General features: G+C 42.2%; 1 protein-coding gene across 12 annotated transcripts; it reads left to right on the top strand.

Moving 5' to 3' along the window:
• Positions 1-6,625: 6,625 nt before the first annotated feature.
• LOC120690582 (ACT domain-containing protein ACR4-like) lies at positions 6,626-11,713 on the top strand. Of its 12 annotated transcripts, none has more exons than XR_005681835.1 (12): positions 6,635-6,926; positions 7,435-7,531; positions 7,669-7,714; positions 7,802-7,916; positions 8,005-8,084; positions 8,161-8,745; positions 8,841-8,945; positions 9,376-9,722; positions 9,998-10,303; positions 10,753-10,878; positions 11,068-11,243; positions 11,339-11,713. XR_005681835.1 is itself a non-coding variant. In XM_039973283.1 (8 exons), the coding sequence occupies exons 1-8, from the start codon at positions 6,923-6,925 to the stop codon at positions 9,685-9,687; spliced, it is 1,344 nt and encodes a 447-aa protein (XP_039829217.1). In that variant the 5' UTR covers positions 6,636-6,922; the 3' UTR covers positions 9,688-9,943. The 12 variants fall into 12 exon arrangements, 3 of the variants coding, with proteins under 3 accessions (XP_039829216.1, XP_039829217.1, XP_039829218.1); XR_005681834.1 differs by having other exon boundaries at positions 9,998-10,353; XR_005681833.1 differs by having other exon boundaries at positions 9,998-10,524; positions 11,344-11,713.
• The last annotated feature ends 1,596 nt before the right edge of the window (positions 11,714-13,309 follow it).

The raw sequence follows: 13,309 nt of genomic DNA, 5'->3' as shown, positions 1-13,309 counted from the left end.
CAAAATCCCTTCTCCACCCTCCATTCCTAGGGGATCTCTAGGGAGCCCTCTATTATATATTGGAATTGAGAGCTATTGCTGGAGTTGAAACAAATTTAGAAGCCCCTAAAAATAGAAGCAGCTCCCATTTAACATTTAAAGATCTAATTTAGGGGCTATTGCTGGAGATGCACACCCAAACTGCCAAACAATTTAAGCAGGCCTCTTTACACCTACTAGCTAGTTAGAGTCATATATCTAATAGTATGTACAAACTTTCATATAGTTTCCTCCATGGGTCTGGGACAGCATATATTGGTTTGAGTCCATGGATGATGGAAAGATCCCCCCCCCCAACCCCCCTTCAATTCTAGGGTATTCCTATTTAGTTAGAGACTTTCAGGGGCTCATGAAAGCTTAAAAAATGCTGGATTTGTAACAATCATTATTTGAAGTTAGCTTTTGTGTCTAATATATCTTGCTTGGTTTGTTGTACCGAATCTGAGTTTGCATTCCAACGATTACTGGATTAAAAAAATAGTAGTACAAAATTTAAATTAGCGCCATAGTGTTATCCGTATTTTTCTGAATCATAAAGAGAAGAGACACGTACTTTTAAGGAGAAACAAAGGAGGGATTTATCAAGTGAAGAAAAGAATTTCTAAAGTGGCCCCTCTCTACAAATCAAGACCTGCCTTGGGCCGTATTTGCAGCTAGGCTGAAACGACTTGTTGGACTGGACCGTGTTTAGTATTTTAGTTTTGGGCTAGAGCTTGAATTATTATTAGCTAGGATTCTTAACGTTTTTTTAGGCCCGTGATCGATGATGAAGCTATTTTAAAAATACCCAACTGGGCCTCGAACTTAGGGTGTGTCATCCCGATCCATAAATTTTGAAACTAGGAATCCGAATCCTTGAACTTGCATGTGTCATCCCAGTCCATCAACTTAGAAAATCAGGAATCTCAGTCTATGCAATGATTAAAAGTGATTTCGGACCATGTTTTTAGTTTAAATCAAAACCGACAAATAATATATATAGTTTTAAAACCATAAAAATATCTAAGCCCCCAAAATTCTTCAAAAATTCTAAAATAGATACTCGAGATACATCAGAGCCTAAATAAAATAATTGGAGTTCATAAAAATATCTTGTGAAAATATACTTTCACATTCTTCTAGAGTTAAATCTAATTATTTGTTGCAATTCAAATACTGATGAAATGTTGCTATAGGAAGTGATAGCTACCTCCACACAAAAGCACCTCTCAATGTGATATGCTGCTATAGGAAGTGATTCCTACAGCTAGATTTTCAGTGTTGATAACAAAATTGACATGGAACACTTAACCATCGTCTCTCTACCCTCTTCTCTTCTAGTGTGCTATATGGGCGCATGCCCCCTCCCCCCCCCCCCCCCTCCTCATTCTCATGAATAAAAGCTTACTTTGTATATTCTCTTATTTGTGTTAAGTATATGAGGTAGATAGTGTTAACAAATATGAGATAGTAACATAGATTTTTACTGAACATAGATTTGCAGTTAAGAAATTCTGCACAACTTTTTAGCAGACGCTGGATGGAGAGAGAAAATTATTAGCTACCTCTTTTTCTATTTTTCTTCCAAATAGTGTGAGATTTTTTCGATGTTTACCGGTGTCAATGTGACACGTTAAAGTGGGTAGAAGATAATGGACGGAATTATGGTAGAAGGATTTTTTTATTAATTTACATGATAATATACGGTTAGCTAATGTATTCATTTTCATATTATCTATAGAGCATAATTTATAGTTTGGCAAAATTAGCCCCCTCGACATGTTAAAGTGTGGCTTTTTCCACAGGCCACTACAAAAACTGTCTTTGCGGGTTCACACTGTAAATGTGTGATAATTAGCTATAGACACCACACGCATTATTTTACTCATTTTAATAGAAAGCCACATAAATAACAATTATACCCCTTATCCCTATCCTTTCCCTGGAACTGAATCGAATCACATCCTCCTCGGTGACGCCCTGCTCCTGCTCCTGATTGCGGCCGGGGGCGGCTCCACGCTCGGGATTGTGCCCAGACCTGTGGGCCATGCCGTACGAGGCGCTACGGGCCGGCGCTCAGCGGTTCCCAGGAATGCAATGAGCGGGGCGCAAGTGGCTCCTGGGGTTGTGGCGAGCGGGACGAGTTTTCTGTAGCGATGCAAATGGAGCCTCCATGATTCTTGAGCGAGATTTTTCCCGAGGACCACACTGATCTTTCACGGTTCCCGATGGGTAAGTTTTCTATAGACCTGATCATCCGTCAGGTCGGGTCGGGTTCAGGTCGGGTCACTTCGGATTTCGGGTCAAAAAATGTTAGCCCGGACCGAACCCATGACATGGTCGTGTTCGGGTTGGCTTGGGTTGGCCCACATTTTTGTGTGTAATTTTCGGGTTGAATTGGGTTTTTCTGAGTTTTGGGTTAAATATTTCAGCTGTACCCGACCCGTCACTTGGTCAAGCTGGTTTTTTTTCCAAGCAGATTGGGTCGGGTTTATCGGGTTGGGTGGCCCGTGATCAAGTTTAGTTCCTACCATTTTTTCCTAGGGTTAGAGCTAAAAGTAGGCTTGGTTATACTCGTGTTTGTAGATTGATATCTTTTTTTCATTGGCAAAATTGGTTGCTATTTGTGTAGGATGGCTCATAGTTCTTCCTATAGGCTGGCTGCCCGAGTAGGTGCTTATGTGAAATTTAATGATGATGATGGTCGTGAATACTGTAAAGCATGTAACATTAATTCCTAAAGATTTTAGACAAAGATAGTACAAATTGGAATGATTTGCTGCTTGAGAGTGTAGAGATTAAGCTTGGCTCTAAACACAAATTACGTGTCATATATTGGAATAAAATGAGTCGTACTTACCAAGCAATCACTTCTGACCAGAAATTGCTTCATGCAATTGACATATATTTGGAGTCATGGAGGCTCTCAGTACAATTCCGTGTTATGAGAAAGGATGATTCAAAAGTCATGCATGATGTTGGACAGCTAGAAAGCATGTCTTGCATGTTGCAAGGAAGCACTGATAGCCGAGCCCAACCAAATTATTGCACAACCCCCACTCAAAATAGCCTCATCCCTTGTAGAGCCTTCTATCCAGAACAACAATGAAGTGCCATGGGTGGATGATGAGGTAGAGTATGTTGGTCTGGATGATGAGGACCCGATTTCTGATTCATCCGACTCTAAACTAGATGATGATGTAGAGTATGTTGGTCTGGATGATGAGGACCCGGTTTCTGGTTCATCTGACTCTGAACTAGATGATGATGTAGAGTATATTGGCTTGGAAGATGAATTAGTTTTGGACGATGCATGGGGCTGTGATAATATTGTCCATGCATCTGACTTAGAGAATCTAAGAATAAAAGTTGGTATAACTTTTGGGGATGACGGTACTTTCAAAAAGGCTATAGGACAATATGCAATAAAAGGGAAATATGAAATTGCAGCTCCCTATCCTGAGGCAACACGATATAGAGCCTATTCCAAGGCTAAAAGGGTGCAAACTGGCAGATACATGCATCACAATTGCATCACGAGAGGACGTGGAAGGTAATATATTCTTTTTCTTTGGCTATTTTAACAGAATTTTTACTGAAATTTTGTAGCAGATTTGTTGGAATGATTATTTTTATTTTTGGTGCATATAAAGGAGATGCCTTAAGCTCACACCACCTATCCCTCCAAAGCCAAAGAGAAAGAGAGGCAAGAAAATATTAAAATAGTGCTATCTAGTGCTTTTTCTATACCATCTAGAGCCATCACTAGTGCTTCTACACCAACTGAGCCATCACTTGTTTTTCTACAGCGAGCCCTGTTACACGAAGGTGCAACTAAAATTTACATGTTTAAAATATGCAATTGTATCTTTCTTAAAATCTGCAATTTCACATTGTTCTTTTTACATGCAGCATGCCAAGGAGATTGAGGGAAAGGCAATAAAGTTGAAGGTTGTCATGTCCAAACAAAAAACAGGCTATGCGTTGTGTGTCATGTTCTTCAATAAAATCCATTCAGTTATGGACCTGTAATATATGGATTTGGAGTAAAACATATCATTTTGTGTTGCTGTACTTGATAGCCAAGGCCTTGTTTAGTTGCAAAATTCAAAATTCCAAAACTATTACATCGAAAGAGAATCTTGCATACATGGAGTATTAAATCTAGATGAAATAAAAAACGAATTGCATAGTTTGCTTGTAAATTGCGAGACAAATCTAATGAGCCTAATTAGGCTATGATTGCACACTAAATTGCTACAATAATTGCTACAATACACATGTGCTAATGATGGATTAATTAGTTTTAATAAATTCATCTCGTAGTTTACAGACGAGTTCTATAATTAGTTTTGTAATTAGTCCATGTTTAATACTTCAAATTTGCAAAGATTATATTTCAAAAACTTTATAGGCGCAACTAAACGAGGCCCAAATATGGCTGAAATCATGTTATTTTGTGTTGCTGCACTTGATAGCCAAATAGGGCTGAACCATGTGTTTTTATGTTGCTAGACGTGCTTTTCTAAGTGCAATATGACTTGTTTAATGGTCAGGGGTATTACTGTCCATATATAGGCATTCCGTGACTTGTTTGAGGTGGAAATGATATTATATGAGCTACTTCTAGCAAATGTCCATAGAATTGTAATGGTTCACAACAAAGATATAGTTTTTTAGTGACTTATGGCAAAAGTCACATTTTTACGTTGTCCAGGGGCTAATTTTGGCTTCTAGTTTCTTTCTTGAGAAAGGAGAGCTTACAGAGTCTGCCTCCACCTGACCTCCGCCTACACCTTGATAGAATTAGGGGTAGACGGAGCTGACTAAGCATTAGCGAATTCTATTCTATTCACAAAACTTAGAGTAAATGAATAAATGTTATGGACGCATAACAGAGGAAAGTGAACTTTTTAAATTTCATTTCACAAAATTTAAAATGGAAAATAGTAGGACACCTTTTGTGAGGCTTCTTTTCGTTTACCCTCTCTAAGACCGATCAAGGGTTTGTTTGGATCCAGGGCTAAAAACTAGCCTCTCCCTTTTAGCCCTAACAAATCCAAACATGTGGGGGCTATTTGGGACTAAAGTGAATTAGAGCATCTCCAAGAGTTTGGCAAATCGAGTTGCCATCTTTGATTTTTGGCAAAAACGTTAAAAATACTCCTCCAACAGTTTGGCAAAAGACTTGGCAATTTTTGGCAACTTGGGAAAAACCAGCCTCCAGCGCGTAAATATACGCGCGCGGCGCGCGGTTGGCATCGTGGTTTCTAGTCAGGTGGGAGGGTGAAAAAAGAAATAAATAACAGAGAAGGATTCCTGATTTAATTTTTTAAGAGGTGGAAGTGCATAAATATAATTTTATTTCTCTCTCAGGGTTCCTGATGTAAGTTAGATCTGGATTTGGCAAGTGAATTTATGCCAAACTGTTGGAGATAAGCTTTTTTTTACTTGGCATATCTTTTTAGAAGTTGGCAAAACACAAGATATGCCAAGTAAAATATGGCAAACTCTTGGAGATGCTCTTAGAGCAACTCCAATCGTTTGGCAAAAGGACTTGGCATCCTAGAATTTTGCCAAAAACTCTAAAAAGTAGTCTCCAATCGTTTGGCATCCCGGTTGGCAAATTTGGTAGAGTTGGCAAATTCTTCCCCTGCGAGCGTATATATGCGCTCGCCGCCGCTGCGCGCATCCGCTAACGCATCGAGGCAGAAAGGGTGGAAAAACAATTTTGTTTCTGTCTCAGGGTTCCTGATACAAGTTTTCTTTAGTTTGCCAAGTGAATTTTGCCAAACGATTGGAGATGACTGGTTTTTTCACTTGGCAAAACTTTTGGAGAGTTAGCAAAATCCTGTTTTTGCCAAGTGAATTTTGCTAAAAAATTGGAGTTGCTCTAGCCCCTCAAAAAATTAGCCCCTCCGAGGGGTACTTTTTGGGACTAATTCTAAGGTTGTGTTTAGTTTGTGAAATTTTTTGGATTTGGGTACTGTGGCATTTTCGTTGTTATTTGACAATTAATATCTAATTATAGACTAATTAGGCTTAAAATATTCATCTCATCATTTACAGTTGAGCTGTATAATTAATTATTTTTCTAACTGCATTTAATGCTCCATACATGTGTCCGAAGATTCGATGTGACGGGTACTGTAGGAAAAATTTTGGGAACTAAACAGGCCTAAGTGGGTTCCACCAAAAAGTCATTTTTCTCCTCACCCCCTATGCATGAAAAGTAAAACTAATGATTGGAATATATATTTTTAGTTCTCAAATTAGCCCATGAATTCAAACAACTCTAAGGGCTAAACTTTAGAGAGCTAATTTAATGGCTAAATTTTAGTCCTCAAATTAGTCAAGGACTAAAGATCCAAACATGACCAAAATTAATTGGTGACCATCAGGTAGATTTCCAAATATGGAGCCGTCGATGACGAAATCGGGGCCGAAGTAGCTGGGCGGGGCCGCGGGGAGACGGGGAGTCGCCCCTCTGGCTCTGGTGGTGCGGTACAGCCGTACAGGCACTGCGGAGCACGTGATGACCTTTGAGCAGCCACGCGAGACGAAACCACCCTTCGGCGTCGTCGTCGCTTCGCTCGCGTATATCTCCACCTCGGCTCCCGCTGTGCGAGCAGAGCAGAGGAGTACAGCTGGGGCGCGTGTGGGTTGGGTTCAGGAACAGGTTGGGGCGCGTGTGCGTTTCCCCGTTCGAGAAAAAGGGCAGAATCCTAGCCGCCTGGCCTTGGCCGCTACGGCGTCCGGCTGCTGCTGCTGCCCGTTGCCATTCCTGTGAAACCGTGGTGAGAGAGCGAAGGAGCGAGCCTGCTTCCCCTGCTGGGGGTTCTTGATTCTTTACAAGATTGGCTGCAATCATCGCCGCTATCATCAATCACCAAGCAAGCAAGCCATGGGTATGTGGAAACTTGGAACCAAAAGCCATCATCTTCTGTCGCCCACTCCGCGCTGCTCAAGTCGGCTGGGTGAGGCCGGCGGCGCGGGGGAGGGATTGATTTCTTCCCCTTCTTGGCCCGTGGCGCCCTTGCTTTCTTGCCTTGCCATCTGGTTTTGGCCCGCGGATTGTGCTCCCTATCCGGAATCCTTGCGGGCTCCAGACTTTTTGTTCCATCCATTGGGGTTATTGCCTTCTTGGAAACATCGATAAGCTCGATTGCCTCCCCTTTTGATGTCTTTCTTTTTGTTTATTGATTCAGTGAGTGTAGTTGTTTGATTGTCCGCATGAGGCACCTGACGCGTCAAACAGAATTCATGAATTTGACGCCCGGTTTCGGAAAATTTTCCTTTTCTTGTACTGTACCACAATCGTCGTGTGGATGCGGCCGGCCGTAGGTTTCTTGAATTTCTGGTCTTCAGTTGTAGTTCGATTGCAATTCTGAGCGCGTGTTTTTCATGTTGTGGCAGCATTCGCAGATGGGGACCCATCCTCTTCTTCGTCCTGCTCTTCGTGGGATAGCGACGATGAGTACCAGAAGTTCATCCAAAAGATGAACCCTCCAAGGTGCTAACCAGTTCCTCGCAATTTTTGATGAAAAGGAAATTCTATCTGCAGTATTGATCTTATTATCACCGTGAAAAGTTGTTTGCTGAGTTTTATTAACCAGACAATTCATATTCCCCCCCCCCCCCCAAATTCAGGGTCACGATTGACAACACCTCATGTGCAAATGCTACCACCATTCATGTAAGTCATGGAAAATGAAGGGATTTTTACTAAATGTAATTCTTATGTGTTGCTGAATATAAGGCGGTCTTTGTTTGAATGGCTCAGGTGGACAGCGCCAACAAGTATGGGATACTGCTGGAGGTTGTGCAGGTCCTCACTGACCTCAAGCTCATTGTCAAGAAAGCGTACATATCCTCTGACGGGGGGTGGTTCATGGATGGTACGACAAGAACTGCACAATGGTTCCTTTGAATTCCTTGCATCAAAATGGCACTGGAATTTCTAACTTGTTCAGTGTCTGCTGTCAGTGTTCAATGTGACGAATCAAAGTGGGCAGAAGATAATGGACGAATTTGTGCTGGAAGGGATAAAAGATTACATTTACAAGGTAATGGTTGCTTGCCCATTGCTTGGCTATATACCTGTTCTCTTCGGTTTGCTTAATCAACCAATCTTTCATGCAGTCTATCGCGACTAGTTCTTGCTTTCTTCCTTCACGGAGGGCCATTGGAGTCGAGCCTTCCTCTGACTACACCTTGATAGAGCTAACTGGAACTGACAGACCCGGTCTTCTCTCTGAAGTGAGCGCCGTGCTCACAAATCTGGACTGTAACGTGATGAATGCTGAGGTGTGGACACATAACAAAAGAGCAGCAGCAGTCATCCAGGTCACTGATAGGAAGTCTGGGTTGGCAATTTCGGATGTAGAAAGGCTTGGCAGAATCAAGGAGCGGCTTCGTAATGTGTTCAAGGGAAGGAGTAGAGATGCCAAGACAACAGTTGCAATGGGGATAACCCACACAGAGCGGCGCCTGCACCAAATGATGCTTGAGGATCGAGATTATGAAAGGTATGACAAGGATAGGGCGAATGCCAACCCCATGCCCATGGTCTCGGTTGTTAATTGGCTTCAGAAAGATTATTCTGTGGTGACAATGCGGTGCAAGGATCGACCAAAGCTTCTCTTCGACACAGTTTGCACTCTAACAGATATGCAATATGTGGTTTACCATGGGAGTGTGGATACTGAGGGACCTCAAGCTTACCAGGTACCTCACCACGATGACATTTCAACTTCTAATTCCTATTGCTAAAAATAGATGTGTAAACTTTTGTTTCCTATAACACCATGGTTCAACAACAGGAGTATTATATTAGGCACATTGATGGATCACCTGTCAACTCAGAGGCAGAGAGAAAACGAATCATCCAATGTCTTGAAGCAGCTATAGAACGGAGAGTATCCGAGGTAATTGGGAATATCGGCACCTGTGTGATTATTTTCCTTCTGTTTGATTTTCATAAGGACACTGATGCTACTTCTGCATTAAGTTGTTCAGATAGGGACTTGAATGGTGTGATGCATTGCTGGCTTACTGTAGGAAGTAAAATCGTGGTTGGAGACTGGAGTGGTGGTGTTTTGTATTGCCTGGTGCACTTTATTGTTGCGTTACTTTCAATGTTGGTCCTTTTCTTCTTGATGGAGCACATGCTGTTTTTCTCCAATGTACGAGTGTGTTGTTCACAATTAACGCGTCCAGCTTACATTTGTTTTGCTACTGTAATAGACTTTAATTTAAGTACAGTAATATTAAATTTTGCATCAGATCACATGATGAAATACTGATAGAAGTTTTTTTAGTACAAAAATTTCACCCGCAACTGTGTATCCCTTGCAGGGCCTGGAGTTAGAGTTGTCAACAGTCGACAGAGTGGGTCTGTTATCAGATGTAACGCGCATTTTCCGTGAGAACGGCTTGACAGTCACAAGAGCAGAAGTTTCAACTAAGGGTAACAAGGCGATCAACACTTTCTATGTCCGTGACACAGCAGGGAGCACGGTCGATTTGAAGACGCTAGAAGCCATAAGGCAGGAGATAGGGCAGACCGTGCTTCAAGTAAAAGGGCACCCTGATCACCTGAAATCTCCAGCACAAGAATCACCGACTAGGTTTCTCTTCAGCAGTCTCTTCAGACCAAGATCACTCTGAAACCTTGGATTGAAGCCTGAGCAGCCCCACAGTTGGTAAATACAGTAGCTTCTGTAGCACCATCCACCATTGTGTACAAATTTCCCTATCTCTAGTGTAGAGCTGTAATTATCTTTTTTTTTTAGATAGAGCTGTAAATATCAAACAGTCATGTCGGCATGGTTGCACCCGATTGCAAGTACCTAGCATGATTCATACTGCTGTAAATATTGTCCTTTGCCATCTCTAGCAGTTGTCTAAATCTCTTCCAGCTGCTTCTGATCTTCAAGCTGTGGGTGCTAATCAATCATGGTTGAATGTTGATTCATAGGGGACGAAGCCGGGTTACACCACGCTGCCATCACATCAGAATGGACAGTGAAGGCAGAATGGGCATTGCTCCCTTGGGGATATTCAGAGGGTGTGGTGAAGCGTGATACGGCGGCGGCGACATACTTGTCCAAGGAATCGGGCCGACGGCGACCCGGATGTCATTTGTGCCGGGCGCACATGTCAAAATGGCCGCCAGCTCGGCAGGGGCCTACCATGGCTGCAACTTGGCGTTGGGGCTTGGACTTCGCGAGGGGAATGGATGAATCCTGGCCTCAGAGGCAGGCAGTGAGGCAGAGGCGTCTAGGTATCTCCTCTCGTGGCACCAACTAGCTAAAGGCTAGCCGGGCATTTTTGGTAGGCTTGCAGCCTTTTGTTCTCAACCATGTTTCCTCATTTTCGGTTGTGCTGTCTCTTTGCCTACTAGTAGTACTATACTATCAAGTTACCATCCGGTTTGCTATAGTTTCAAGATCATCAGCATTTCAGTCCCTAGGCATCGTGTCAATTTTCTTCGCTACAGTTTGGGTAATTGGGTTTCGCCTACTTGGCTACTTCATCCTGCTCTTTGTAGTAGCCCACAAAAGATGCTGTTCTCCTGATGTAGTAAGCACACAAAGTTTGGTGATTTTGGAATAGAAAGCACAGATTTTGTGTGCTCAGAAATAAGGGAAATACACCGTGTCTCATGGTCTGTCAAGTCTTATGGAATACTATACCTTTTTTACTGATCCTTTTTCTGAATGTTTCCAATAGGTGATTTTAAGACCCTGTGCCGTAGTACCACTGTACCACCAGAATCTTTCATAACACCTAGAGGGCCCTACAGGCAGGGCCACAGTGCCCAGCTAAGTTCCTGCCTGCAGATATTTCTGGCGTCAGGTAAATAAGTTGTGGAATTCATCTTGCTGCCTGGTCTATTGGTTTTACAGTACTTTGAGCATGGTTTCACAATCACGTCACATGCATGTCAGTGTTTACTCATCCCTGTTAAAGTACATCTGAAGCAACTAATTGCCATCACCCACAGCACCAATCATCTCTGAAAGTGTGAGCTGTGATCATCTGCAGACTTGCAGCAACTTCTCAGTGAGACCTTATCTCTTGCACTGCTAGGGGCACAGAGGACTGCCAATCATCCCTGGGTATGAGCTGGGACAGATCTGGTGCTGCTACATGTTGGAGCTGGAGGAGGATCTCAACTCTTCAAGATCTGTGTGCATCATGCATCAACAATCGGTCATCAGGTAGTTGAAAGATTTCAATAATCTTCTATGCGCATTTCAATTAGTTGAAAGTTAAGCAGGCTTCACCATGTGACATTTTTTTTCTGTCATGCAAGTGAAGAGCTGGTCTTTTCATATGGTGGGTGGCTGCAAAACTTAACCAGAAAGGATTGGTGAGCATACATCTATCTTTAGGGACTTCAGCAGCTGCTGCTGAAACCAAGTGGATTCCAACAAACAAGTTGGAGCCTATCAGGTTCCGAGGGGCAGCAATGTGTTGTATCCCACACCTCCTGTACTATGTAGGGCAATCACAGCTTCACAATGCCCACCTATGCTGTCCAGAAAGCCCTCTTATGACACAATGGTTGCTAGGACCACTTCTGGTGGGCACTACCAGGCACATGTGGCATAGTCTTAGAACGTGTGTTTCTGTACAACTACAATCACTGCTCTTTTTTTTATTTGATACTTGTGTTTCACTGCTTCTAGATATGGAGTACTGAAATCCAAATCTTTACTCTATAGTATCTCCTCATCTCCTACACTAGGCGATTGTGCGTTGAGAATGGCACCATTGTGACCACCTTTTTCCAAAAAAAAAAACTTGCTCCACTCATCGGTTATGTTTGGAGCTTACGTTGCCAACACACTACAAGGAGCATAAACGGAAAACTGCCTTTTGGACAGCAAGTAGTGGTGATGATAATTGATCGTCGTGGAAGAAGCATTTTGTGAATCTATTTAAGACAATCCGTTAGTTACTATTGGTGGAGAGAAATAAAGCTAAAGAAGAGTTGTAACCAACTCTAGTATGTCCTGGGCGCCTCTTACATTTCCTAGTAAAGGCAAGTTATTCTAGAACATTATTACAGTGAGGGTTACGCAATCCAAACATATGACGCCGCACAAGAGGATTTTTTATATTTAACAGTAGATGATTCACAAACTAAATATTCCGTGTCATACGATCAATTGCGAGTATAGTTATTTACTGAGGAATCGTCGGAACATTTCGTAAAGGATTAAAAAAAAACATGGTGCTCCAAAACTTGATGGGATTTGATTAACTGTGCCTAAATGTTAACTGAGGGAATGCCTGAACAACTTTTAGATGAAAAAGAACGAATGGAGCTTGGTGGGAATCAATTGTGACTAACTGTTTTACTGAGAATTGCATTGCTCAACAGTCAACACCAAATGATCCATCCCAATCCCATCAAGATCGGAAAAGGATTATAGTTTCCAGAGCTAGTTTTCTAGCTAGCGTGGTCAATGAAACATTAGTATACTGAAATTTCATCTCTAGTTGACAGCATTTGGCAGATACATCCGATTGCTAGTGATTTAGGATGTTGAAACCCCCTCAAAAAGCAAAATAGGATGTTGAAATGATGGCGTGTATCAGATAAAAAAAACAGATCTCCTGTCAAATATGGTTGCCTGAATCCCATGGACACAACCAACTAACACGAGGCTGCTATTGTTATCAGATCCGAGTAGATCTCACAGTCCACGTGGGGATATATATTATAAAAAAGAAAAGGGGAAGACTGCTATCCTTGGAGCTGTTACAGGAGAACGACATCTTAGCGTTCGAGAGAAAAAAGGAGAACGACATCTTAACAAAACGCCGTTGGAAAAAAAATGGATTTAATGGAATATATTCTCCACAAAATAGTGTAGAAGCACACAAAAATAATCTAAATAATGATAGTAGTCGAAAAGCGATATGAGATTTGTTATTGTGTAAAGGAAACTGAACCAAAATTGTCCCGGGCATCTGAATACTTGATCGGTTACAGTTTTTTCTACCAACTAGTTACCACCTTGGTCGATCCCTATGTTCCATCCCACGTGATCATTGGATTTTTCATGCTCCTTAACCTTGATCTGGTCTTGACTCTGGACAGGCCGGCATGGCCCCCTCTTTCCTTTAGGACAGGTATATGGTCTGATGAAATAGTCCCGACTCCTGAGCAACATCTTTGTTGGCATTTGGCAATAGTAACAAGCCGCTGATGCGCTTGTCGAGCATCCTTGAGACGTGAAGCCGTCCCCTGGTGCAGAGCTGAGGCCATCCCCAG

This window comes from Panicum virgatum, chromosome 9N, assembly GCF_016808335.1.
Source record: "Panicum virgatum strain AP13 chromosome 9N, P.virgatum_v5, whole genome shotgun sequence".
NCBI lineage: Eukaryota > Viridiplantae > Streptophyta > Magnoliopsida > Poales > Poaceae > Panicum > Panicum virgatum.
Note: the sequence above shows the minus strand (reverse complement) of the source record. Positions and strands in the feature narration are given on the sequence as shown.